Source organism: Cinclus cinclus, chromosome 16, assembly GCF_963662255.1.
Source record: "Cinclus cinclus chromosome 16, bCinCin1.1, whole genome shotgun sequence".
In the NCBI taxonomy this organism is placed as follows: Eukaryota; Metazoa; Chordata; class Aves; order Passeriformes; family Cinclidae; genus Cinclus; species Cinclus cinclus.
The window spans coordinates 950,527-973,915 of NC_085061.1; the positions used below are offsets into that span (position 1 = coordinate 950,527).

Sequence of the window (23,389 nt, forward strand, 5' to 3'; positions counted from 1 at the left end):
TCAGGACCAGTGCAGGGTTTGTCTTCGTGTCACCCTCACATCACCCTCTGTCACCTGCGGTGCTTCCTCAGTGTCCACCTGCCCCGACCCCTCTGTCTGTGACTCTGCTGGGTGGTAGCAGGTGGCAGCAGCGTATTTACAACCAGACTGGACAGGAGCAAATTGCACTTTGTTGGCAAGGAACTGTTGCACCTCAGGTGGCCGCAGGCCGTCACCAGGCGAGGGGAGAAGTCATCCTGGGGCTGCGCTGGCTCTCGCCCACCTGCACGTCACTGAGAGCCCTCTGTGGGACAGAAAGGGCTCAGTGTGGGGCTGCTGTGGCAAGAGCAAGTTCAGACTACTGGCCACAGGGTGCCCAGAGCAGCTGTGGCTGCCCCATCCCTGGAAGTGTGGCTGGAGCAATTTGGGCTAGTGGAAGGTGTCCCTGCCCATGGAAGGGGGTGGAACATGGAGTGATCTTTAGGGTCCCTTCCAACCCAACAAATGCACAAATGAACAAATGGATCACTCTCCCCTGGGGCCTGTGTTCCCTCAGTGTCCCACCCTGGCCAGCTGATTTGTATGCTACAAAAATTGCACTTTATCAGCATTAGAAAAACTGCCTCTTACTCAGGTACGGCTGCTCACCAAACCCCATCCTGCTCCCCCCACTCACACACAAATAACACGCCCCACTGGCACTCCACAGGAGATACCTGGCTGCCTTGGAAAAGTTCAACTCACCTCAAACTTGCTCATGAATTCTGCAAAAATGCCAAAGAAGGCTTCAGAAGTTGTCATTTTTGAGTCTTCCCCAAAGAAGGACAACACCTTGCTGAACTCCTCCATGGCCTTGTGCTGCAGGTCATCCAGGGAGCGCATGGCAGGCTGGGCACTCTCCAGGAAGGACTGCAGGAATTGGCTTAAGGACAAAGAGCTGCTCCATGCTGGTAGGGATCAGAATCCCTTATCAATCCCTTATCAAATGGCTGGGATCCAGCCCAGCTGGCAGCAGGGAGCTGCTGCACAGGCACGTGGGGACGTGCTGGCACGTGGGGAGGTGCAGGCTGGCAGGCTCAGGAGTCCCTGATAGCACAGGCCACAAGGACAGACGTCCCAACACATTCCCTGGGGCTGTGCCACACAGGGCCACCACCAAACCTGCTCCTCATCCTGGCTGAGAGCAGAAGGAACTTCCCAGCAGTGCTGAGAGGGTGGCAGACACAGCCCTGGCTTTTCAAGGAGCCACCAAGGCAGTGGCAGGGTTTCCCTGGAGGGATGTCCCCTCTCACAGAAGGATACGGTCATGACAATGGCAAACCTGTCCTCGGCGCTGGCTGGCATGCTGTGACACGCCTTCTGGATGTCACTCACTGTGCTGTGCAGGTCCTTCAGGTCGGCTGTCAGTGTCCTCTGGTTCACTGCAGGACAACAGCGGGGTCAGCAGGGCTGGGTTTGTTCACAATGAGGGTGAGGAGCGTGGCCGGGGGTCAGGGGGTCAGTCTGTCTGTCCACACTGCTCTGCACCAACATCCTGCTGTCCAGGCAGGGGGGACAACCAGACTGCGCTGCTGGGACCAGCAGGGTACCAGGAGCTCCTGCACACCTAGAGAAGCCAGGAGTGTCAAAAGGAGCCTGGAAAGAGGACAAGGAGCACCCAAGACTCATAGTGATGGACACCCAGGTACCTGGGAGTGGACAGGAGGGACACAGGACAAGGGGGGACACCGTGGCAGGAGTTTGGGCAGCCGGGAGCTTCCAGTGATGGAAGGGTTATTTAAGAGTTAGGCCAGATACAAATTCCAGCTGGGAAAGCTCCAGGTACAGACTTTCCTCAAGTGGAAATTTACAGCTCCAGGCCAGAATTTGCTCCTTTATTTATCCCCGTAGCACTAATTCCCAAGGGAATTGCTCACAAACAGCAGGGAATGGCGTGCAAGGGGAACGCAACTTGTGCTTTGTAGAGATTCAATGCATCATTTAAAATCACAGAACCGTGGAATCATTTAGGTTGGGAAAGCCCTCTAAGGTCATCCACTGCAACTGTTTCCCCAGCACTGCCAAAGCACCACCAACCCAAGCACTGTCCCCAAGTGCCACATCCACACAGGATGGGCACCTTTAAATCCCTTCAGGGATGGGGACTCCACCCCTGCCCTGCGCAGCTGTGCCAGGACTGGGCAGCATTTCCATGAAGGAATTTTCCTAAAATCCCACCTAACTCCCCTCCTGGCCCATCCTGAGGCCGTTCCCTCTCCTCCTGTCCCTGTTCTCTGGGAGCAGATCCCAAATCCCCCCGGCTGTCCCCTCCTGTCAGGGAGTTGTGCAGAGCCACAGATTCCTCCTGCTCCCCCTTTTCTCCAGGCTGAGCCCCTTTCCCAGCCCCATTCCCTTCCCTGGACATGCTCTAGCACCACAGTGTCCTTGTTGTGAGGGCCCAGAGCCGTCCCCAGAACTGGAGGTTCCCCAGCAGTGCCAGCACAGGGATGGGCCCTGCCCTGGTCCTGTGCCACACCTGAGCAGCCTCTTGTGACAGCACCAGCACCAGTGGATGGAGAACAACTCCAGCATGTCTGTGATGGGTTTTTATTGCAGAAAATTGATCTGTAGGGTCCTTATTCAGCGTGACACAGCTGTGACCCAACTGTGACCCCCTCCCCAAGGTGCTGCACCCTCCGCAGCACAGGTGCAATGCTGGCACGTGCAGGGGCACCTGCTCACCTGGATGGAGGCTGGGGCACAGCATCTCCTGACACTTCCATTTCCTGTGCCTCCTCTGCACTTCCGAGATGCCTCTGAACTTGGCAATCATGGTTTCAAGCCAGAAGGGAATACCAGGGAGGGGACAGAGCCTTGTTTAGGCACCACCACGTGTGGCAGCGTGGGATGGGTGGCACCTCACTGTCACGGAGCTCGTCCCTTCCTAACTCTTGCTCAGGACCATTCTCCACTTGTTCTGGTTCCCATCCTGCTCCTGCCAAGGCTGTGCAGCTCCTGGCTGACCCCAGACTCAAACCAAACCCAGAGGCAGAGCAAGGACACGAGGGACTTGCAGCTGCTTCTGATCCTTTACCTTTGGCAGCGAGCGGCACTGTCGGGAGATCCTTGGCAAAGCCCAGGAGCTCTGGGAAGTGTTGGCTGAGGGATTTGGCAAGAATGTGCAGGAAGGTGGATTTCCCATCAACAGTCTTGGTCGTGTTCAGCTGCAGCAAAGCAGAACAAGTGAAGAGCCCCTGCAGAGGGAGTGGGGCTCACACACACTCGAGGTCAGTCACCCCTGGCTCAGCCCCACGCTCCTGTGGTTAATGGTTAAACTGGACACTCAATCTTTGCACACCCAGATTAGTGGTGTGGAGATGCCCCCTCCTGCAGGGCAGGGCTGTTCCCACCCCTCGGGAGTCCCACTGCAGTCCCTGTGGGTTCTCCCACCCGCACCTGGGCCCTGGGCAGCCTGAGGTGGGCAGGATTCCCAGCACTGAAGCACCAGACCCATGGCAGAGTCTCTAAAGTCCCCCAGCGGATCAACCCAGCCCCCTCCACCCTGTCTGGCACCCCGGGGTCTCTGGTGAGAACAGCCTTGCTGGACACAAGGAGCCTTCTGGCTCTCCTGACCTCAGTGAGGAAGTTGATTTTAAAGCCAGTTGTTTTGCTGGTCTTGGGCTGCCCGTTGTTCAGGTAATTTCCCATGGCCAGCACGAACTGCAAAGAGGAAACCAGGGAATGAAGGGCTGGGGACTGCACCCGTGTCCTCCCATGTCCCAGCTCCTGGGACTCAGAATTTCTGTTCACCACCCATTAATGTGCAGACAAACATTGTTCCCATGGATTTAAGGAATTGTAGGGGGGTCACTGCCCAGGAGCTACTAAGGACTTTCATCACTGATGTGTAAATGCCTTTGAGCACACAGCGGCCTCATTTGTCCCATCTGTTTTTTAAAAGAAGTAAAACCAAATTAATTAACAGCAATTTGGGACAGCTCATCTCAGGAGAGTCATGGAGGAACTGCAGTGGACTTTGTTCTCCCTCTGCCAGGCACAGCCCATCCCAGGACCCCAGAAAGCCCTCAGGGCAATGGGTAGTGTGGAGGTGAGCAGCCTGGAATGCTGCCCAAATGTGGGAAACACCACGGGGCTGGAGCTGCCCGTGGGTGCTCCCATGGAATGCTGAGGACCATGGGTGACTCTTACAAGGAGAAGGGACTGCTCTGACCTCCAGGATTTTTGCCAGCTTCTTGCTGCTTTTCAGCTCTAGGGAGGCCTTGCAGATGCACTCATAGCTGGCTTTGATCTCCTCGGTCTTCTCCTGCAGGGTGGTCTTGAAGTGCAGGCTGCGCAGGCGGATCTTGTACTCAGGTACCGACAGCATCTGGGGCAAAAGGAGGGCAGGATCACCACCTCCAGTAGCCACAATCCTTCCTTCACAGGCCTGGGAGTGGCTGGGCTGGTTTTCTGCCACAGGATGGGCACTTCCACACCAACATCCATGGCTGACTTTGTCAACACAAAATAAATCAGCTGGGCAAAGTCACTGTCACCACTGTCACTGTATTTTCACCAACAGAAAATCAGAGTTGAGCAAAATCACTGACAGCAGGGAGCAAACACGGTGGTGGCTCTGCAGTTCTAAACCAGCCACTGGGAGCTGCCAGAGCCCTCAGGAACTGAGCATCACCTCCTGTCCCAGTGCCACCAGCTCCTCCCAACCCCCAGGTGTGAGTGTCCTGCTGGTAGGGACAGGGCACACACAGAGCCCCAGGTGTGAGTGTCCTGCTGGTAGGGACAGGGCACACACAGCCCCAGGTGTGAGTGTCCTGCTGGCAGGACAGGGGACACACAGAGCCCCAGGTATGAGTGTTCTGCTGGTAGGACAGGGGACACACAGAGCCCCAGGTGTGAGTGTCCTGCTGGTAGGGACAGGAGACACAGACAGCCCCAGGTGTGAGTGTCCTGCTGGTAGGGACAGGAGACACACACAGCCCCAGGTATGAGTGTTCTGCTGGTAGGGACAGGGCACACACAGAGCCCCAGGTGTGAGTGTCCTGCTGGCAGGACAGGGCACACACAGAGCCCCAGGTGTGAGTGTCCTGCTGGCAGGACAGGGCACACACAGAGCCCCAGGTGTGAGTGTCCTGCTGGCAGGACAGGGCACACACAGAGCCCCAGGTGTGAGTGTCCTGCTGGCAGGACAGGGCACACACAGAGCCCCAGGTGTGAGTGTCCTGCTGGCAGGACAGGACACACACACACAGCCCCAGTCCCAGAGCACTCCCCTGCCCGGGCACCTGCAGCACGAACTGGTCGGGCTCGCTCAGCTTGCCCGGGTTCTCCTTGTAGCTCTGGAAGCGCTGCACCTCCTCCCCGTCCGGGGCATAGAGCAGGAGCTGCTTGATGTGGGACGGCTCCAGGCGATCCGTCTCCATGGTCATCAGGATCCGCCGCAGCTCGATGTGCGACAGCTTCAGGTGGGCGATCAGGATGGCTGGGGAGGAGGGAGGCACGTCACTGTCACTCGGGGGAAAGGAGGGGACAGCACGGGGACATCGACCTCCCCACGGAGTGAGGCTCCTGCCATGCCCAGGCAGGCACAGCCCTGGACAGGGAGGGCTTTCCGCTCCCTGGGACCCTGCAGAGGCTGCGTGGGGACCCCACGGGGGGCTCTGGTCCTGCAGCCCTCCAGGACACCGCGTGCATCCCACCCACGCTCCAGGCTGGGTGAGCCCTGCTCCCACATCCATCCCCCACAGCCAGGGAGGGACCCCCGAGGGTCCCACCGAGCCCTCCCACCCCCCTTCCCTACCAGAAGCACGTGCTGGAGAAGCAGCACTGCTCCTCCCCAGGACACTGAAGAGGCACAGCCCATCTCCATCCTTCCCCAAAAAGTTCCCTCCTTCCCCCTGCCCGGAGCTGAACGCAGTCTCAGGCAGCTCTGGGCTGCAGGAAAACTCAATTCCAGCTGAGCTGTGCTCATGGGATGCTGCCCATGGGATTGAGCTCGTGTTCCTTCCCTTTACCTTTCCAGCTCTCTACATCCCACCTGTGGGCCCCTTTTGGCGGTACCTTCACCGTGGACTTACATGTGTTGTAGGCCTTTTTGTGGGACAAAATTTCAACCACGTCTTTCTTTTTAAAGTTTTCAGGCATGAGAGTTGGCTCTGGAAGAGAAACTGAAAGATTTAATCACGGGTAAGGACAGGCTCAGGTGGCTCCAGTGGGAAGAAAACTGTCCTGCAAACAGTGAAACCATGAATGAAAGAGAGGAGAACGGATGCTTTGCACACAGCAATGGCTCCAGGAATCCTTGAATTCTGCAATTCAAAGATCTCCCCAATGGAGGACTCAGCTGGAGCTGAAAAAGGTAAAACGAGAGGTGAAACACACAGAAAATCCCAGACTGCTCAGAAACATCCTAAAACCAGTGTCCCCTGAGATGAGTCCCATTTCATCCCACTGCCAGCTGGGCAAGCGTGGCCCTTGCAGGAGAGCTCAGACATCCCACGTTTTTTACTGGAATGTCTCCCATCAGGATCATCACCACCCCACACCCCCAGCCTGGACCCCGCTCTGGGTTTGTAGCACCCAAAAACTCCTCCGGGAGGGAGATCCCTGTGGGTCTGTGGGAGATCCCAGCTGAAAAGTGATGGGGGCTGCATAGGCACAGAGCTCCAGACCCATCACAGCTCTTGGGGGACATCAACTGATTATTTGTATAAAAAGCAAAGTTCTGGTGGTGATGATTTCTTTGGACACGGGAATGTTTTCATGGCTTTTTCAGCATTTCCAGAGTTCTCAAGCACTGGAGCTGCGATTGGTGAAAGCCTCCAGCCATGTTTCAGTGCCCAGTGAAATGTGGAGAGAAAACAGATCATGGCAGCAGAGATAATTAAGGGAGATAATGAAACCATTTCCACCTTAATGATCTACTGTGCCACCAGCCACAAAATCCTGAGGATGAACAAATTCATGCCACGAGTGATATCACAGACAGGCATTGCCTTGCTGCACATCGAGCCCCAGTTCCTCCCAGCTCCTCCCAACTGGCACCAGCTCTGCTACTACCAGAACCTATTTTGGAGCTCGGTACTTACTCGTGGGCTTCTGAGTCCCAAAGTGCAGCTCCAGGTCGAGGTATTTGACCATATCACTCAGCTTGTCGTAATCTGAGTCTTCCCCGAGCTGTGGAGGAGGAGGGGTCAGGAGCTGTGCTGGCACAGGGACAGCCCGACAGTGCCCACCTGTGCTGGCACATTCCCTGTCCCCCACACTAAGCTCCGTGTCCCCAGAAGAAACCAGGACAGGCTGGTGGCACCATCCTGTGACTGGAGGTTTGGCCACTGCCCTGCAGATCCACTCAGCTGCTGACACAGCTGAATCCTACAGTTTCTGTCTTCACTTGCTGCTTGGACCTGATCCCTTTACTGAATGATAAAATGGGAATTCCAGGAGCTTCAGGAATTTTTCTGCACACAGAAAAATCACTGTGAAGAAGTATCTTCCTTCCTGGAGTGTTAGGGAGAGGGACGGGCAGGATTTCAAATGTCTGTGGGACTGGAAGATGATCCCACAGCTCCCCTCTGGCTGCTCAGGGCACGGAATATGGCACAGGGAATATGGCACGTCCTGAACGCCGGGACAGGCTGGGATTTAAACCCCAGGAAGGGATTGGATCCACCTCAAGAGTTCTGCACCACTTCATGTCCATGATGCCAAAGGATTGCCATGTCTCATCTCATCCCTCAGCTCTGCTGTCCCCTTCACTGTCCTGCCCTGCACGGGGCTCTCCCATCACTCTGCTCCATCCATCCTCATCCTTTCCCACTGACAACACCCCCCCAGCTCCTGCTCTTCAGGGCAGGGAAGTGCTCCCCAGGATGCTGTAGACAAAACCAGCATCTCAGATGATTTCCAGGGCCTCTCCCCACCCCAGCAGTTTGTTCCAAACAAGTGGAAGGATGAAACGAAGCCCTGCAGAGCCTCAACACCGGTCACTGCTCCCCAGGGCATGGCTGGGACCCCCATGCCTCACCCCACTGCCCTTCCCCGGGCCATACCTGCCCCCAGATGGTCCCCTCCGAGTTCTCCACCTGCTCCCAGCGCAGCCTCTTGACACTCATGTGGTTGGAGTCGCTCCTGCGGTGCAGCAGCCCCCGGTGCAGGGGGGGAGCGCAGGGCACGGGGGGCGGCGGTGGCGGCGGTGGGGGAGGAGGGATGGGGTGCAGGTGGCTGACCAGGGACTTGGGGGCGGCTGCCACGCTGGCCTTGGTGGCCTCTGCCTTGGTGGGGCCAGTCTGAGGGTCGTGGAACTGCAGGGGGGGCGGCGGGGGCGGGGGGCTGAGTGGAGGAGGGGGGATGTGGTCCGAGAGCGTGGAGTAGGTCAGGGAGCTGCCCTCGTCACTGCTGCTGATGTACTCGCTGCTGCTGACATCGTTGGTGACATAGCTGCCCTGGTCATCCTGGAAACTCATCTGGGTGGGCACAGAGCAGAGGCTGAAGGTGGCACCTCATCCTCCACCCTCCATCCTCCATCCCGATGTGTCCTGTCCCTCCCTGACACCTGCAGAGCCCCAGCTCATGTCCCCTGAGCCCCAAGCCCCAGCACGTGTCCCCTGAGCCCCAGCTCGTGTCCCAGGGCACCAAAAATGGCGCTCTGAGCTCCCCATGCCACGCTCACCTCCTCGTAGTCATTCTCGGGGGTGAGGAAGTCATCCACGATGGTGACCCGGTGTCCCAGCTGCTCGCTGAGGGCGTCCAGGAACCGGTCGGTGTCGCGGCTGCGCGGGGGCCTGGAGAAGGTGAAGAGCTTCTTCCGTCGCGACAGCGGCGAGTACTGGCGGTGCTTGGGCGACGGGGCCGGGCTGCTGTCCAGGCTGACGTAGGGGTTGGACTCGGTGCTGCACGGGGAGGCCACGCTGCTGTGCAGGCGGTAGTAGCACGGCTGGGCTGCCAGCGGCTCGCTCGGCCACGCCAGCCCCGGCTTGCGGCCACCTGCGGGACAGAGCCGAGGGGCGCTGCGTGGGCAACCTGCAGTCCCTGGCCATGAGGAGGACAGGGTGGTGGACAAGGAGGAGGACAAGGTGGAGGACGAGGAGATGGACGAGGAGCGTGACGAGGAGAAGGGAGCTCGCCAGGCAGAGCCTGCAGTGCACAGCAGCTTGCTGTGATCCCATGGGATGCAGCATCCCACCCACACCACTGCCCTCCAGCAGCCACAGCTCTGCAGAGCCAGCACTGCTTCCTTATTAAATGGCACCAGCAGGACCTTCGCTTCTCCTCCACCTGCCTGGCCAGCACCACCCACCCTCACCTGAGATGCCCCTGGGAGGTACCTGCAGCATGTGGCAGCTCTGGGGCAGGGGGGGATGTCCTGTGCAGGGCAGCATTGCCCATCTTGCCAGCCAAGCCCCCGATCAGGCGGTTCTCCAGCTCTGCGTACACTGCTGACATCTGGGGAAGGACACAAAGCTGCTGCCATGCCCAGACCGACCCCCTCTGGGGGCTTGTGGACATCCAGAGACCTGTAATGTCCTGGGGACAGGACAGTCCCCACACACCAGGCTGACCAGAGCAGCTGTGGCTGCCCCTGGATCCCTGGAAGTGCCCAAGGCCAGGTTGGACTCTGGGACATGGAGCAGCCTGGGACAGTGGGAGGTGTCCCTGCCATGGCAGGGGTGGCACTGGGTGGGCTTCAGGGTCCTTCCAACCCAAATCAGTCTTGGACTCTCTGGCCCACCAGTGCCCATCTCTTAAAGGGGGGCTTCACCCCAGCCCAGGCTACTCTGCCCCCCAAGAGCCTCTCACTGATGAGGCTACAGGCAGACAGTGGCAGACAGCAGCCTCATTAAACCTGACTAATTTCCCAGGGAGGTGACCTCAGGGAGGGCTCAGGGGACACCATCAGCCCCCGGAAGGTATTGACCCACAGACACATCAGTGCCTTTTCCCCACTGCCCTGTGCTCACAGCAAAGGAATCAAGCTGCCTTCCTGTGGACACACCACCCCACACACGTGGGCAAAGCCCTGCCACAGGTGTCCCCTGCCCTGTCACACCATTTTGGGGTTGGGTGTCTCCGGGAGGGACGTGCCATCACCAGCCTGCCTCTCTCCAGGGATCAGGTGAACGGGAACCTCCACGGTGTCACTGCCTGCAGGAGGGAGAGACAAACCAGTGACTCCTCTGTGCCCCCAGCCCCGACCCACAAAGGGCCCCTGTCTCCTGCTGGGACCCTGAGTGACCTCCCTGCCCCAGCTCCCGGCTCTGGGGGTCCCAAGGGAGCAGTGTAGGATGGGTTCAAGGTCAGCACCACAGTTCCAAGCTGTTCCACTCTTCCCTCAGGGCAGCTGAGGACAGGGCTGCTCCTCACAGCTGGCCAACATCTGCCCAGACACAGCTCCCCTCCAGCTGTTGGCTGCTCTCCATGCTCTAATCCCCAGCAGAAAAGCTTCTCAGAGCCAGGAAATGTCTCAGACCCCCCTGACAGCTGAGGAACACCATATGCCCAGGAGGTCCTTAGGAAGGTCATGGTCAGGAGCACAGGTCAGGGGCCCTTCAGCATCCGGCAGGAGAGATGGGAACAGGCAGGTCTGCGTCCCCTGAAGGGATGGAGGCTTTGTGCCACAAGTGGGGCTTGTCAAGAGTCTCAAACCATGACCTCTTTCCTCACATGGATTTCACAAATGTGGATTTCACAAATGTGGATTTCCCTGTTAGTTTGATGGAACCTGAGAATGTTCAGAGGGAAGCCATAAATTTTGCCCTCCCAGACCAGCAGGACCAGCTCACATCTGAGTAATGGAAGGGGTTGGAAACAACATTCAGCTTTATGATCAAGTGGCCTCTTATTGAATTGGTTCTTTCACTGTGGAGTCGCTGTCCCCGGAGGTGTCCAAGGCACCCCTGGATGTGGCACTCAATGCTCTGGGCTGGGTGACAAGGTGAGGATCAGCCACGGGCTGGACTCAATGATCTTGGAGGGCTTTTCCAACCTCACCGATTCCGGGATTCTATAAATTTCTTACAACGTGGATTTCCAGCCGACAGCTCAGTGCTGGCTCTACTCTGACCTCCACCTTTGCCTGCCATCTTTACCCATCGTTCATGTTTAGGCATAGGTCAGGAATTTGGCTTGGGGCAGAGCAGGACACCGCGGGCACAACCCCCAGCCCCCAATCACCCACCTGCTGCCCCCTCCTCGGGGCGGGGGGTCCGGAGGCTGCCCCGGCACAGGGAGGCTCCTCGGATGGAGCTGCGGTACCGATCCTCAGCCTCTGCCTCAGCTGCAGCAGGAAACACCTGGGTGAGGCACAGCCCGACCCCACAGCTCCCCACCCCTCCTCACCCCAGCACAGGTACCCCCAGAGCTCCCCAGAGCCCCCAGGGCTCCCATGGGACTCACAGCTGCCATTCCCAGGTATGGTGTTCCCAGCTCGCTCCATCCCCAGGGAGCTGAGCAGGTTCCAGGTGGGCAGGGATGCATGCACAGAGATTGGGACATCCAGTCCCATTTTTCCAGCAGGATTGGCATCCACCAGCTTATGGCCCACATAGAACTCCAGCCCTGAGCTGGGCTGGTCCCAGTCAACCCTTCCTGCCCTCTAGGGAAAAGAGGGAAGTGGGGCCAGCCCTGGAATGCTGCCTGGAAGGAGCACATGGTCCATGCATCGTCCATGTGCAGCTCATAGAGGCTCCGGCTCACAGCAGGATGGAGAGAACAGAGCACCCAGCTCTGAGGTACCTGACAGACAGCACTGGGACATGGGAGATCACTGGAGTTTGGAAGCCCAGGGGAAGGACCGGCCCAAACCCAGAGATCTCTGGCCATGGTGCTTCCAGGCACAGACACACAGCATGGACCAGAACACCCAAAACTGCTCATGCTCAGAGACTGGCCCGTTCACCTGAGACACCGAGAGGAGCCAGGAACCAGCCTGCAGCTGGGAACAGCCTGGGACAGGGAGATTTGCTCCTGCATTTCCCTCTTGCCCTGCGTTCCTGGAATGAGCTTCTTAGGCTGTATGCTCATTACAGGGCATGAATTCTTGGGAATGCACAGCCCATGGCAGAGCTGTGATTCTGCACACGCAAAGCAGAGGTGGCTGAGTGCAAATCCAGTGAGCAGATCCAGTGTGCATGGAGCACAGGATCCCATGCACGACAGGAAGGATTTGCACCAGGACTTGGAGCTGTTTTCTGCTAAAATCCCTGTGTTCCTCTGAAAGCCTCTCTTCAAGCAACACTTCTTTCACCTTCGCTGAGCTTAAAATTAACACATCTATGTGAGTAGCTGAGAATAGGAAAATTGGAAGCAATTAAGAGCATAAATGCACAGATTAGGACATTTCACTTCAAACCTGCTCTCCCCAGTCCATCTGCGCTGCCACAGAACCAGATGAGGGTGATGGTCAGGGGAGAGGTGGACCAGGGACAAGGGGGATCACCTTTGTGTCTTTCTGGGAGAGCAGCACCGCCTCTTCCAACCACGAATGCTTTTGTGACTTCCCAAAGGGATGCTGTGTCGCCCTTATTTTACCTCTCTGGTCTGAATGCTGTCCTTAACCCAGCTGTTTCCTTCCTGGACTCCCTCACCTCTAATGACCTGAGCAGCTTCCAAAAGCCTTTGTTCCCAGAGTCATCATCTCAGGTACCAGCTCTCCTCTCAATGCAGTTCCATTCCAAAACTACCCCAGTACAAGGGACCGAGCTCCCAGCACCCATCAGGACACGAAGCATCCATCCTGGAGCTCAGGGACTTCCTCTCACCTGCCAAGGCCTTGTACCCCAGAAACCTGTCAATCTTTTGCTGGCAGTGCTCTTGCTCCTCGTAGGTCAGCAGCTGGTAGATAAACTGCCAGAGAACTTGTTTGGCTGGTGTGTCCAGCACCGGGTACACATCCACAATGAGAGTGTCAATGTTCCTGCAAAACAGGAGGAGAGGGCTGGGCAGTGAGAGCATCCTTATCCTCCTCGTGGCTGCTTCCCAGCCTCAGCTTTGGCGTGGACTCATTCCTTCACTGCAGAGATGCAGGGATTAAAAACCATGTGGATGTGACACTTGGGGACATGGTCAGTGGTGGCTTCAGCAGTGCTGGGGGTATGCTTGGACTCGATGGCTTTTCCAGAGGCTTTTTCCAGCCTAATGGGTTCCATGATTTTATGAGTAAGAGGGGAGCACCAGAAAGAGGAGAGAAGCCCTGGGAAGACATGAATTTTAGTCAGCTGCAGTTAAACAGGCCGAGGGAGAAATGTACTGAGGAGGGTGGCTGGGCTGGCAGCTCCTGGGGCCAAAGGCTCCATCTGATTCTGGTGTGTAGAGGGGGGAAAGGGCTGTGGGGAATAGCAGGGCTGAGCACCCCATCCTATGAGGATAGAACAGCCTGCAACAGGATAAAACTCTGCCCTGGCACAGTGTGCCCAGAGAAGCTGTGGCTGCCCCTGGATCCCTGGAAGTGTCCAAGGCCAGGCTGGATGGGGTTTGGAACAACCTGGGACAGTGGAAGGTGTCCCTGCCCAGAACGGGGGTGGAACAAGAAGTTCATTAAGCTCTCTTCTAACCCAAACCCTTCTGTGACAGCCTCTGATAAAACACTGCTGGAAGACCAAGCAAGGGCAGGAAATGAGGTCACTGATGAAATCTGGAGTATGCCAGGGGATGTGGTTGGATCCCTGCACAGGACAGGGTGGATGTGCTCCATGGCAGGATGAGGGCTCTGCCAGCCACGGCCATTCACCTGCAGCCACCAAGGAATGCTGCAGCCAAAATTGTGGGAAGAGTGAGGAGACAGGGATGGAGCATAGAGAGATTTACTGAAAGAGGTGGAACAGGGTCTGCAGCTGTCAGAGGCAGCAAGACAGCCTGCACTGGGGGTTGAGGGATAAGAGGTGACCAAATTAACCTAAAGGAACCAAAAACTAAAGGATCTGCCCTGTCCCCAGGCAGGACACCTAGACTGAGAAGAGCTTGTGCACAGGGAACACCCGACTGGGGAAGCTGGAGAGCACAGGGACAGCAGAGCTCCTGGGACAGCCTCCCTGCCCGGGTCTGCCTCTGCCTGACACCGACCCTGGCACAGGCACTGCTCCAGGCCAGGCCCCAGTGGGAGGATGGAGCTGGCACCAGCAGGAGTTACCGATGTTGGAAGAAGCCCTCCAGAGCCTTGCAGATGCTGAAACGCTCGGGTGGGGTCAGCAGGTGCTCCAGCTGCTGCGTGAACGTCCTTCCTTGGATCTTGATGCTAGAGGGGAGAATCTCTGCAACCCACTGCAGGGAGGTGAGGGCTGAGGAGCTGCTCGGGGACTCAGCAGAGTCAGAGTCTGCAAAAAAAATATTCCATCTTTCCTTGGTTTCTTTTGAGGGCAGTGGAGCAGTTTGAGTGCCACTGGCTGTGTGCATTGAAGTAGGTCAGGTTGGATGGGGTTTGGAACAACCTGGTGGGGTGGCCCGAGGCAGAGGGGTGAAATGAGATCATCTTTAAGGTCCCTCACAATCCAAACCATTCCAGGCTGCTGTGGCTCTGTGCAGCAGGGAGCTGCTGGGGTTGGTTTGAGTGCACCTGCAAATGAGTTGGGGCATCCCAGGGCTTCTAACGTGAGGCTGAGGGGAGTCCACTGCTGCTCCAGAGGGAAGAGCCAGTCCCTGACTCCCAGGTCTGAGCATAATGGAGCAGCACCCCAACATCACAGGGAGCCTCCAGCCTCCACAGAGCTCGGGGAGTGTGGCAGGGACCCTCCACTGCCCCAGACACCCTCAGCTCTCCTCCCCAGCAGCACCATCAATTATTGATTCCTGCAGCAGGATAACAATCCTGCACAGCTCCCGGAGCCGCAGGATTTGCGCAGCCACCACGGGGTTGGATTACTGCGGACAAGGACACGGCACACGCTGCACAGGAAGGACATTGGCAAGGGACACCAAGGACAGTCACACAGCGGGATGAGCCCTCCTGGAGAGCAGCCAAGCCTGAGATCCAGCCTGATCCCACAGAGCAAGGGGCCCTGGGGAGAGGAGCATCATCCCCCCAAGGCAGCTCGTTCAACCTGCTCAGCCTATGGAAGGTTCAGCAGTTCCCTCCTGCACCAGGAATTCGGGAGCTGGGCTGGGGTTTCTGCTCTCCAGACCCTCCTCCCTGCACTCTTACCATTGGAGAAGTTGACGATGCCCTCTTCCACCACCAAGGTGGGCATGGCCCCGCTGCCCTGCAGCATCGACACCACCTTGTCATGGGAGCAGTTCCTGCAGGCACAGGAGAGCCCGGTCAGAGCTGCCCCAGCTCCAGAGAGCAGTGAGGACACACAGCTGGCAGCTGCCTTCATTTATCTTGGAAAAACCTCCTCGTGCTGCTCAGAGCCCGAGGGGTTTGGGCCCCACTGTGATTCCCTGGATTCTCTCCCTCTTTGCTTGGTTTCCCCTGAGCTGCACAGGGAGGAGCCTCCCGAGGGAGAGCCTGGATGTTGCCCCAAGAGTTACTCCTCACCAAAGAATAACCATGGGAATGCCTGTGAGCATCCTGAGGAGTGCCATGGCACAGGAAGGCAGAGTTAAGCTACACTCAGACCCAGAAAATGATTTTTCCTTTAAATGACACAGCGCTGCAGGTCTGTCCTCGCCTGTCCTAATTCTGCATGAAAAGAAAATGCAAGGTGAATATAAAGTGTAATTTTGTAGGTGAAAAAAATCTTGGGATGCCCTTGGAGAAGGGTATGGGCCAGGCTGGGACAATGCCTGCCAAAAGCATGGCTCAGAGGACAATCCTCAACCCAGTCTCTTTTTTCTGGCAGTGCTGCATCAGCCAACAGTTCACTGCATCAGCTGAAACGTGAGAACCTGAGCCCTGGCAGAAGCAGCATCAGTTTAACCTTTAAATATTCATCTCTCTCTTGTCCTTTAGCCTCTGTAGCCCTTTGCTCTTGGCTTTTATGCAGAAAGACACACCCGAGGACACAGGGGCTGCACAAGTCCCTCTGGTCCCATTGCTTGGTGAACAAACAATACAGAATTAAACTTCTGGGTACAAGTGGGATTCCCACGTGGCTTTAAGCTTATGATCCCTTTGTGGGAGTGATTCATGGGCTGGATGGGGCTCTGCTGCTCTCAAAAGCAAAACCTCAGGGGTTTAACACGTACAGATTAACTCAGAGTGGCTGAAATTGGGGTCTGGGGGCAGGCTGCAGTCAGAACCCAGGTTACATAAACTGTCCTGCACACAGAACTCAGAGGAGGAGCAGGGGGAAGAAAATGCTCCTCTTAGAGCCACATTTTGTACAGGAGCACTACAGGAGCTGTCCCCAAAGGGCAAAGCCCTGTGCATGGCAGCACGTGGGGACCAGGGCCAGCAGCCCCCGTTCCCCTTGCCCAAGAGCGACCAGAGTGTGTGCTCAGCCCCTGCCCCAGCCCCAGCCCTGGGTGCCCTGCACAGCTCCTACCTCATGTCCAGGCCGTTGAGGAACAGGATCCTGTCTCCAGCTTTGAGGGCAGCCTTCTCTGCCGGGCTCCCTAAGGACAAAGGGGATTCAGCTGCAGCAACTCTGGCTGGGATGGGGGTCCAGGGACACCCCCAGGCACGGCACCCCCTGCACCTGGCTCATCTGGGTGGGCTGGGACTGTTCACCCAGCTGGGTGCAGCACCCAGCCTGCAATGGGAACACCGGTGTCACTTCAGGATCGTCACCGAACACATTTCCCACTTTGCAGAACAAGGAGTGGATAAAGCCAGTCTAAAATGTACCAAAAATGCTCATTATTCCACTGGAAAAACTCCATCACTGAGCCTTGGAAAAGTCCCTTTTGCTCTTTTTTAGCCAACAACACTTAACATTTCAAGTTCAGACCGGAGATCAGTAAGTGATGCCCCAAATCTCGTGTTCTTACCTGGCAGGACAGACTCAATCCACACCGGGGCATGGCCACGGAGCGTGAAGCCAAAGCTCCTGTTGCCTTTATAAACTCGCACAGTTCTGCGGGTGAGAAAGGCAAACAGGATGTCAGAGCACAAGATCCAGCCCTTGTTTCCTTCCCCAGCCCCTCCACAACCCTGTTAGCCCAGGTTCCCCTGAGTGCTCAAGTCTTCAATGCTGCCAATGTCCCCACAAGGTCCCCTTTGATACCAAAGTGGGTTTCAAATGTGGTTTTAAAGTGGAATATGGGATAAAGATATAGATGTAAACAATATACATATATGTATAAAAGCTAAAAAACATCTGGTTCTAACTCCCCGTGGCAGGGAGTTGGAACTGGGTGATCTTTAAGGGCTTTTCCAACCCAAACCAGTCTGTGATTCTTTATTACAGAGAATTAGAGAGACAGTGTGGTTCAGGGAGCAAAGGTCTCATAGGCTGATGAGAGAGGAATTAAATTCCTCTAGGAAATTTGGGAAGGAGCATTAGGAAGTCTTCCTGCAGGGAAGCTGACTGGAGCTGGGAGTTGCCCCCAAGGCAGCTGGGGGAAGGCAGCATCACTGAAATAATTTCCAACCAGCAGGATCCTGTGCTGGGAGTGGATTTTGGACAAGTCACACGAAGATCAGCCTGACAGGAAGGAGGGCTGGAGCTGGACACCTTGGATTGCCCAGGCCCTGCTCTCCTGCTGGCTGGAGCAGGATCTGCACTCCCTCAGGGGCTGCTGTGGTCTGGCCATCTGGGCAGGGGAAGTGGGTTAATCCCCCTGCTCCAGGGATTGTCTGTCCTTCCTCCACAGCCTCAAACTCAGAACCTGCTGGACCAGGCCAGGGGCAGACACAGACTTGGAGAAACAGGGGATCTTAGGTTGGAAAATAACTTTAAGATTATGAAATCCAACTGTTAACCCAGCAGCACCCCCGTGTTCACCAGTGACCCACGTCCTCCAGTGCCACATTCACCACTGCCTCAACTTCCAGGAATGGGGACCCCAGCACTGCCTGGGCAGCCTGTGACAGTGCTTGACAACCCTTGCTGTGAAGGAATTTTCCCTGGTATCCAAACTAAACACCCCTGCTGCAACTTGAGGCCTTTTCCTCTCATCCTGTCACTCTCTACCTGGGGAAAGAGACCAACCCCAACCCTGCTCCAACCTCCTTTCAGTCTGCTCTGTGCCCAGGCACCCCAAATCCTGCTGGCACAGCTGGGTACCCCGAATCCTGCTCCATATCCAGGCACCCCAAATCCTGCTGGCACAGCTGGGTACCCCGAATCCTGCTGGCACATCCAGGCACCCCGAATCCCTCCGGTACAGCCTGCATCCCACCCAGCAAGGAGCAAACATCCCCTCTCAGCCTATAAGTGCCACCTCAGCGCATCCCAACCCTGCAGAGCTGCGGGGGCACAGAGGGTGCCCCGGAGCTGGGACAAGGGGCACAAACCTGTCCAGCCTTCCAGAGAGAGATGTGCTTTTTCATCCTGATCCCAGGCGAGTTTCACACCGAATGCCCTCCCCTTTCCCTGGTGGCCCTCCCTTTCCACTGGAGCAGAGGGTGTTACCTGCGGGCAGCCCCCGAGGCCACATTGCTGGCGATGAGCGAGGTGGTTTTGCGCAGGCTCTTGCTGAGCTCCTCGTGGCTGCGGGGCACGGAGCTGGCGCGGGTGGACACGAGCAGCCGCTCCTGGTGATCCTCGCTGCGGCTGCGGCGCAGGCGATTGCTGTGCTCGCTCTTGGAGCGGCAGAGTTTGCTGATGAGGCTCTGCGACACCACCTCGTCAAAGCGCTGCCGGTGCTTCTTGGGGATGAAAATCCTGGGGAAACGAGGCATGGGAGGAGAGTGAGGAGCGGGGCCAGGGAAGCTGTGGCACAGAGCTGGGCATCCCTGGAAGGGAAAGATCTGAACTGCTCGTGTGAGTTTGGCCTCAGTCCTTGCAGAGCTGTGAATTCCGGGGCTGGGGACACCCTGGGGGATGCTGGAGAGGTGCCCGGAGATGCTGGGGACGTACCCGGGGATGCTGGGGACACCCGCTGCATCCTTTTCCCCATCCCATGCAGAGCTCTGCTGAAGCAACGATATCAGACCCGTCCTCCAGACCTTCTTCTTGCCCAAGCACCTTCTGGGACCCCCAAAATGTCATTCCCCATCTCCTGCCCCAGACTCTGCTCTCCTGGGCTCCAGCCTTGAGTGTTCCCACATCCCAGCTCCCTCCACTGCCAGGCAGGAGCTTCGTGCCCCTTGGGAGATGATGGTGCTGCAGTGATGGGCACGGTGAAGCCACAGGCAACAGGATACCCCTGAGAACTCGCTCTGTTTTGGGCCTGATAGGAGAAGCCAAGTGGCCTTTGTGCCCCTGCAAGGACCCCCAGGACACGGAGGCACCGCTCCCACCTGGGCCGGGGTGAGCTCCATAACCCTGGCAGACACTTTATCTCTTCCTTTTCCTTCTGCCATCACACCAGCCAGACCCCAACACCTGCTCACCTCCCCCTACCCTCTGCTCTCACATTTAGGGGTTTCTGGAGGAGCTGGCATCACTGAGTGTTTCTATAGCAACTCCTGCAGCTGCAGCTTCGTTAGACAAAACCATCTCACGGGGCTCGGCAGCGCAGCTTCGTTAGCGCCCGGCCCCTCGCGGGGTGTGAGAACACGGGCCCGTGTCATCACAGCCTCCAGGGGTGTGAGCACACCCCCGGCTGCCTGGGGACCACGTGTCCCACCGCAGCAGGAACTGGGCCAAACTGGTGCCAGAGGACTCAGAGGAAGCTGCTCCGAGGGCCAGGATACAGCTGGGGCTGGCAGGGGATCCCACAGGGCTTCCTCGGGCAGCTTCATCAAGGGAACACAAAAATCTGGGTGGAGACAGAGGAGGAGAGACTTCAAACCCCAAATCTACCGGGACCAGGACATCTCTATTTCCCCCAGCCAAAGGCAGAACCCAAAAAAAGAGCTGGTGCAGGAGGAGACAGACCACAGCCACCCGAGGCTGGCAGATGCTCACACAGAGCATCTGGTGACAATTTAAAATAAGTAATGCATTGGTGCAATTCACAGGCAATTTGTGATTAAGCAGCAACCAGAAAAGAGTGAAACTGTGCTAATAAATAGTTCACCCTGTGGGACAGGGGAGGATGTGGGTCCCTCAAGCTCTGCCCCGGGCTGGGCACTCACCAGGGAGAAGTCCGGGTTCCTCACAGGCAAAATGAGCACAATCCCATTTAATTGGCCAAATTACATCGGCCCTGCTCGTTCCAGCAGAGCTGTCCCACTTTGCATGAGCCTCCGCCTCACCACTGGGCTGAGGAACTCAGCTCCAGACCCAGCCCAGGACCCAGCACCAGCACTACTCCCGGACTGGCTCAGTGCTGGAGCACAGCAGCGCCCAGACAGGAGAGATCTGACTGACTGCTACAAACAATCCCACCAAGCAGGCAAAGCAGCTTCCGTGGCTGTTCCTGCAGTGTCCTGCCATCCCACAGGATAAAGCTGCCTTTGTCCATTGGCATGGCACCAAGCAGCAGAACCCAGCTGGGGTTTCTCTCTCCCAGCAATCCCCACCGGGATTCACAGAACATGGATGTGCCCACCCCGTCTGTGGAGATCAAGCAGGGGCAGGCTCGAACAGTGCTGAACAGTGCCGAACAGTGCCTTCCACTTCTTCTCCTTCCTCCTCCTCAGGTGTTCCTGGTCAGCCCTAGCTCTGCTTCCTGTTGGAGAGGGGCTGGGAAAGGCTCCCCCATTCCTGAACCCTGTGCTCACTCCCATGCCCGGTGCCACTGAGCCCCAGGGCACCGGCTCTGCTGTCTCCTCCTCTGCAGCAGCTTCTGCACTCACTCAGGAGAGCTCAGTCTGCTCCAAGACATGGATGTGATCTCAGTGCATTTTCCAGGCTGGGAAAGCTCCCAGACGCTCCAGGCTGCTTTGCCTTCATCCCATCCCCAAACAGCGCAGCCAGGATGGTGCCAGAGTGCCACCGTGCCCATCCCCTACCCTCGGCTCCTGCTCAGGGCTCCCTTTGGCACCTCTCAGCCTGTGCCACGCTCCCATTCCACAGCTCCCAGGTGAGTCACCGGCCGCCCTACTCTGCACAGACAGTCCCGTTCCCGCAGCCCACTCTCGCCGGGAGCTCCCCCCCCCATTTCCCAGCCCTGTCCCACATGCACATGTCCTGCCAAGGGCACCGAGCTCCCCCGGACGGTCCCACCCAGGATGGGGCTCAGCGGGACAGGACGTGTCCCCTCGGGAGGGCAGCAGCGTGGGGAAAGCTGCTGCAAGTTTGCTGAGACAGGGGACCCCGGGCTTCGCTCCATCACACCCCCAGCCCTACATCCTAATCCCCCCGGGCTGGCCTGCAGCCCTGGAGCCAAAGCAGCCCCAGACGGGCTCTTCCCACCCCAAGTCCCCATCCGAGCTTCGCTCGACTCCCCCAGCAAACGGTGCCAGGACGGGCACGGGACAGTCCCGGGGACACAGCGGAGTCCCCACAGCCCCCAGAAGCAGCAGAGCCATCTCAGGGACCCCCGTGGGGCACAGGGCTCTGCCAGCTCCCCCACGGGCGGGCATCTGCGGGCAGCAGCGGAGCGAGAGACACGTACCGAAAATGCCGGGAGAAACTCCGGTCCTTTCCCATTTGTCAGGGTGCGGCGACAACAAAAGGGAGATGCTTCAGATCCTCATGCAGCTGAGCCCCGGGCTCGGCTCACGCCCACGACAGCCCGAGCGCCGCCGGTGCCGCAGCCCCGCCGTGCCCGGGGACCGCGGCCAGACCGGCCCGAGCGCCGGCACCTGCACCGGGCTCAGCCCCAGGTGCAGCTTCGGCATCGGCCGACAGCTCCAGTGCCACCTGTGCCCTCGCTGCCCGGCTCTGCCCCGGCTGGCAGCCACCAACCCTCCCTCTTCCCCTAAAAACTGCCGGCGCTGTAATTTCCAGCTGGAAGGATCTCGTAACAGAAAGGAGGGCACGGCTCGAACTCCGGGGGGGATGCCTGCCTGGTGCTAATTAGTTGACTTCTAAAGTGCTTGTGTTGAAAATTACGGGCTGCAGTAAAGGGTGAGAAACCTTAAAGGCAAAAGGCAGCAGGGGTGCGGGTTTTGGGTGGGGAGGTGGAGCTGCCAGGCTGCACCAGGATCAGGACCGGGATCAGTCATGGGCCCAAACCCCGCATGGAGCATCCTTTCCCCATCCTTTACCCCCGGGGTAACACAGCCGCGCTTTTCAGTAGCAATAAAAGACAAAACCCTTCTTTAATCTACGGCCTTATTTAAGCACATCACTGGCCCCTGATGAAGAGGATGTGAAGCTTCCCAGAGCTGCCAACATCACAGACAATCTCCAGGTAGCAGCAAAGGAAGGAGACATGAAAAATGTATGGTTTAGCCCCAAAACAACCGGCGAAGACTTGACCTTGAGTCTGTGGGTTGTGCAGAAAAACACGTCCCAGGGTGGATTAAAACACTGAGCTACACTTGGATTATGTCTGAACTGCGCTGTGGAAACCACTACGGGTCCTGAAAAACTGTGCTAAAATTTGGGAGACAAAACACTTGCAGGCTTTATCTACCCCCAGAACAGGAGTTCTGCTTTCTGCTGATGAACCCCACATTCTCAAACCTCATCTACCTGTGTGTGTGGGACAGGGTCACAGCCCCAGCAGCTCCCACAGCCCCGGGGGATGCGCAGCTGTGACTCCACTCCCGTTCTCCCCGTGCTGGGAGGCTCCACAATCCCTCATCTGGCTGCAGATGTTTTGCAGATGGGACCATTGTCACCAGTTACCAGGAATGAAGGTGCTTTTCCACCCAGGAACGCAGACAGGCTGGGCTGCGGTGGCCGAGCTCCTTCCCCGGCCACCCAGCTCATCCCCGGGGACAGCCCCAAACAGCTTTTGGAGAGAGTCACCCTCTCCTGACACACCCCTGCTCCAGCTCCAGTAACGATTTATCAAAGAGTCCCCCCACAGCAGATCGTGGCCGGGGAGCCCCTTCCCCATCAGAACCGCAGGGTGCCCTCAGCCCTCCCAAATCCAATGTCCTGTGCCCAAACCACGCTGTGCACCACGAGCTGGTGGCTTTGTCCTTGCCCTGGCAGGGATAGGCAGTCCCACAGCTAAGGGGAGACAGAGAACTTCAAAGAAACCCCCCAGAAAGGCTTTTCCTGCAACTTCACTCTGCTTTTCCTATTTTCTTTAAGACACTGGAAAATTCCTCCTAAGTAAGCACTTCCCAAAATAAAAGTTGTGACTCCGGGAAGGTGCAGGCAGTCCAGGCCGATCCCATCTGCATCCCAGCCGGAGTTTGATTTGCCAAAGGAATTTAATCTCCTATCAGGAGATTTCACACAGAGGCATTTTGGTCATGACCTATTTGAACTCCACCAATAAAAAAGGAACTCACTCCCAATTGTCTCACTGGCGACACATTTTGTTCCCTGCTGCCCTAATTCCCTTTTTTTTTTTTTTTTTTTTTTGAGCAGTTGAGCATATGCTGGGCCATCAGTTTACGGATTTTTTTTTCTTAATGGAAGCA

At 57.3% G+C, this 23,389-nt stretch overlaps 1 protein-coding gene across 1 annotated transcript; it reads right to left on the reverse strand.

Moving 5' to 3' along the window:
- Positions 1-211: 211 nt before the first annotated feature.
- GRID2IP (Grid2 interacting protein) lies at positions 212-21,494 on the reverse strand. Its single transcript, XM_062503854.1, has 23 exons — positions 21,460-21,494; positions 18,426-18,677; positions 16,840-16,925; positions 16,395-16,464; positions 15,110-15,204; positions 14,102-14,285; positions 12,735-12,889; positions 12,326-12,348; positions 11,371-11,569; positions 11,153-11,251; positions 10,025-10,119; positions 9,303-9,420; positions 8,648-8,961; positions 8,028-8,441; positions 7,065-7,152; positions 6,054-6,131; positions 5,262-5,458; positions 4,190-4,345; positions 3,592-3,678; positions 3,053-3,182; positions 1,282-1,400; positions 724-888; positions 212-283 (listed from the first exon to the last, which is right to left on the reverse strand). Exons 1-23 carry the CDS (start codon positions 21,492-21,494, stop codon positions 212-214), a joined length of 3,231 nt encoding a protein of 1,076 aa, XP_062359838.1.
- Between the last annotated feature and the right edge of the window lie 1,895 nt (positions 21,495-23,389).

Coding starts and splice junctions, on each gene's coding strand:
- GRID2IP (XM_062503854.1), bottom strand. CDS start 21,494: ATGGGAAAGGACCGGAGTTTCTCCCGGCATTTTCG. Junction 14,286..15,109: donor CATCGTCAACTTCTCCAATG/GTAAGAGTGCAG, acceptor TTTTTTTTGCAG/ACTCTGACTCTGCTGAGTCC. Junction 9,421..10,024: donor AGACACCCAACCCCAAAATG/GTGTGACAGGGC, acceptor GTCCTTCCCCAG/ATGTCAGCAGTGTACGCAGA.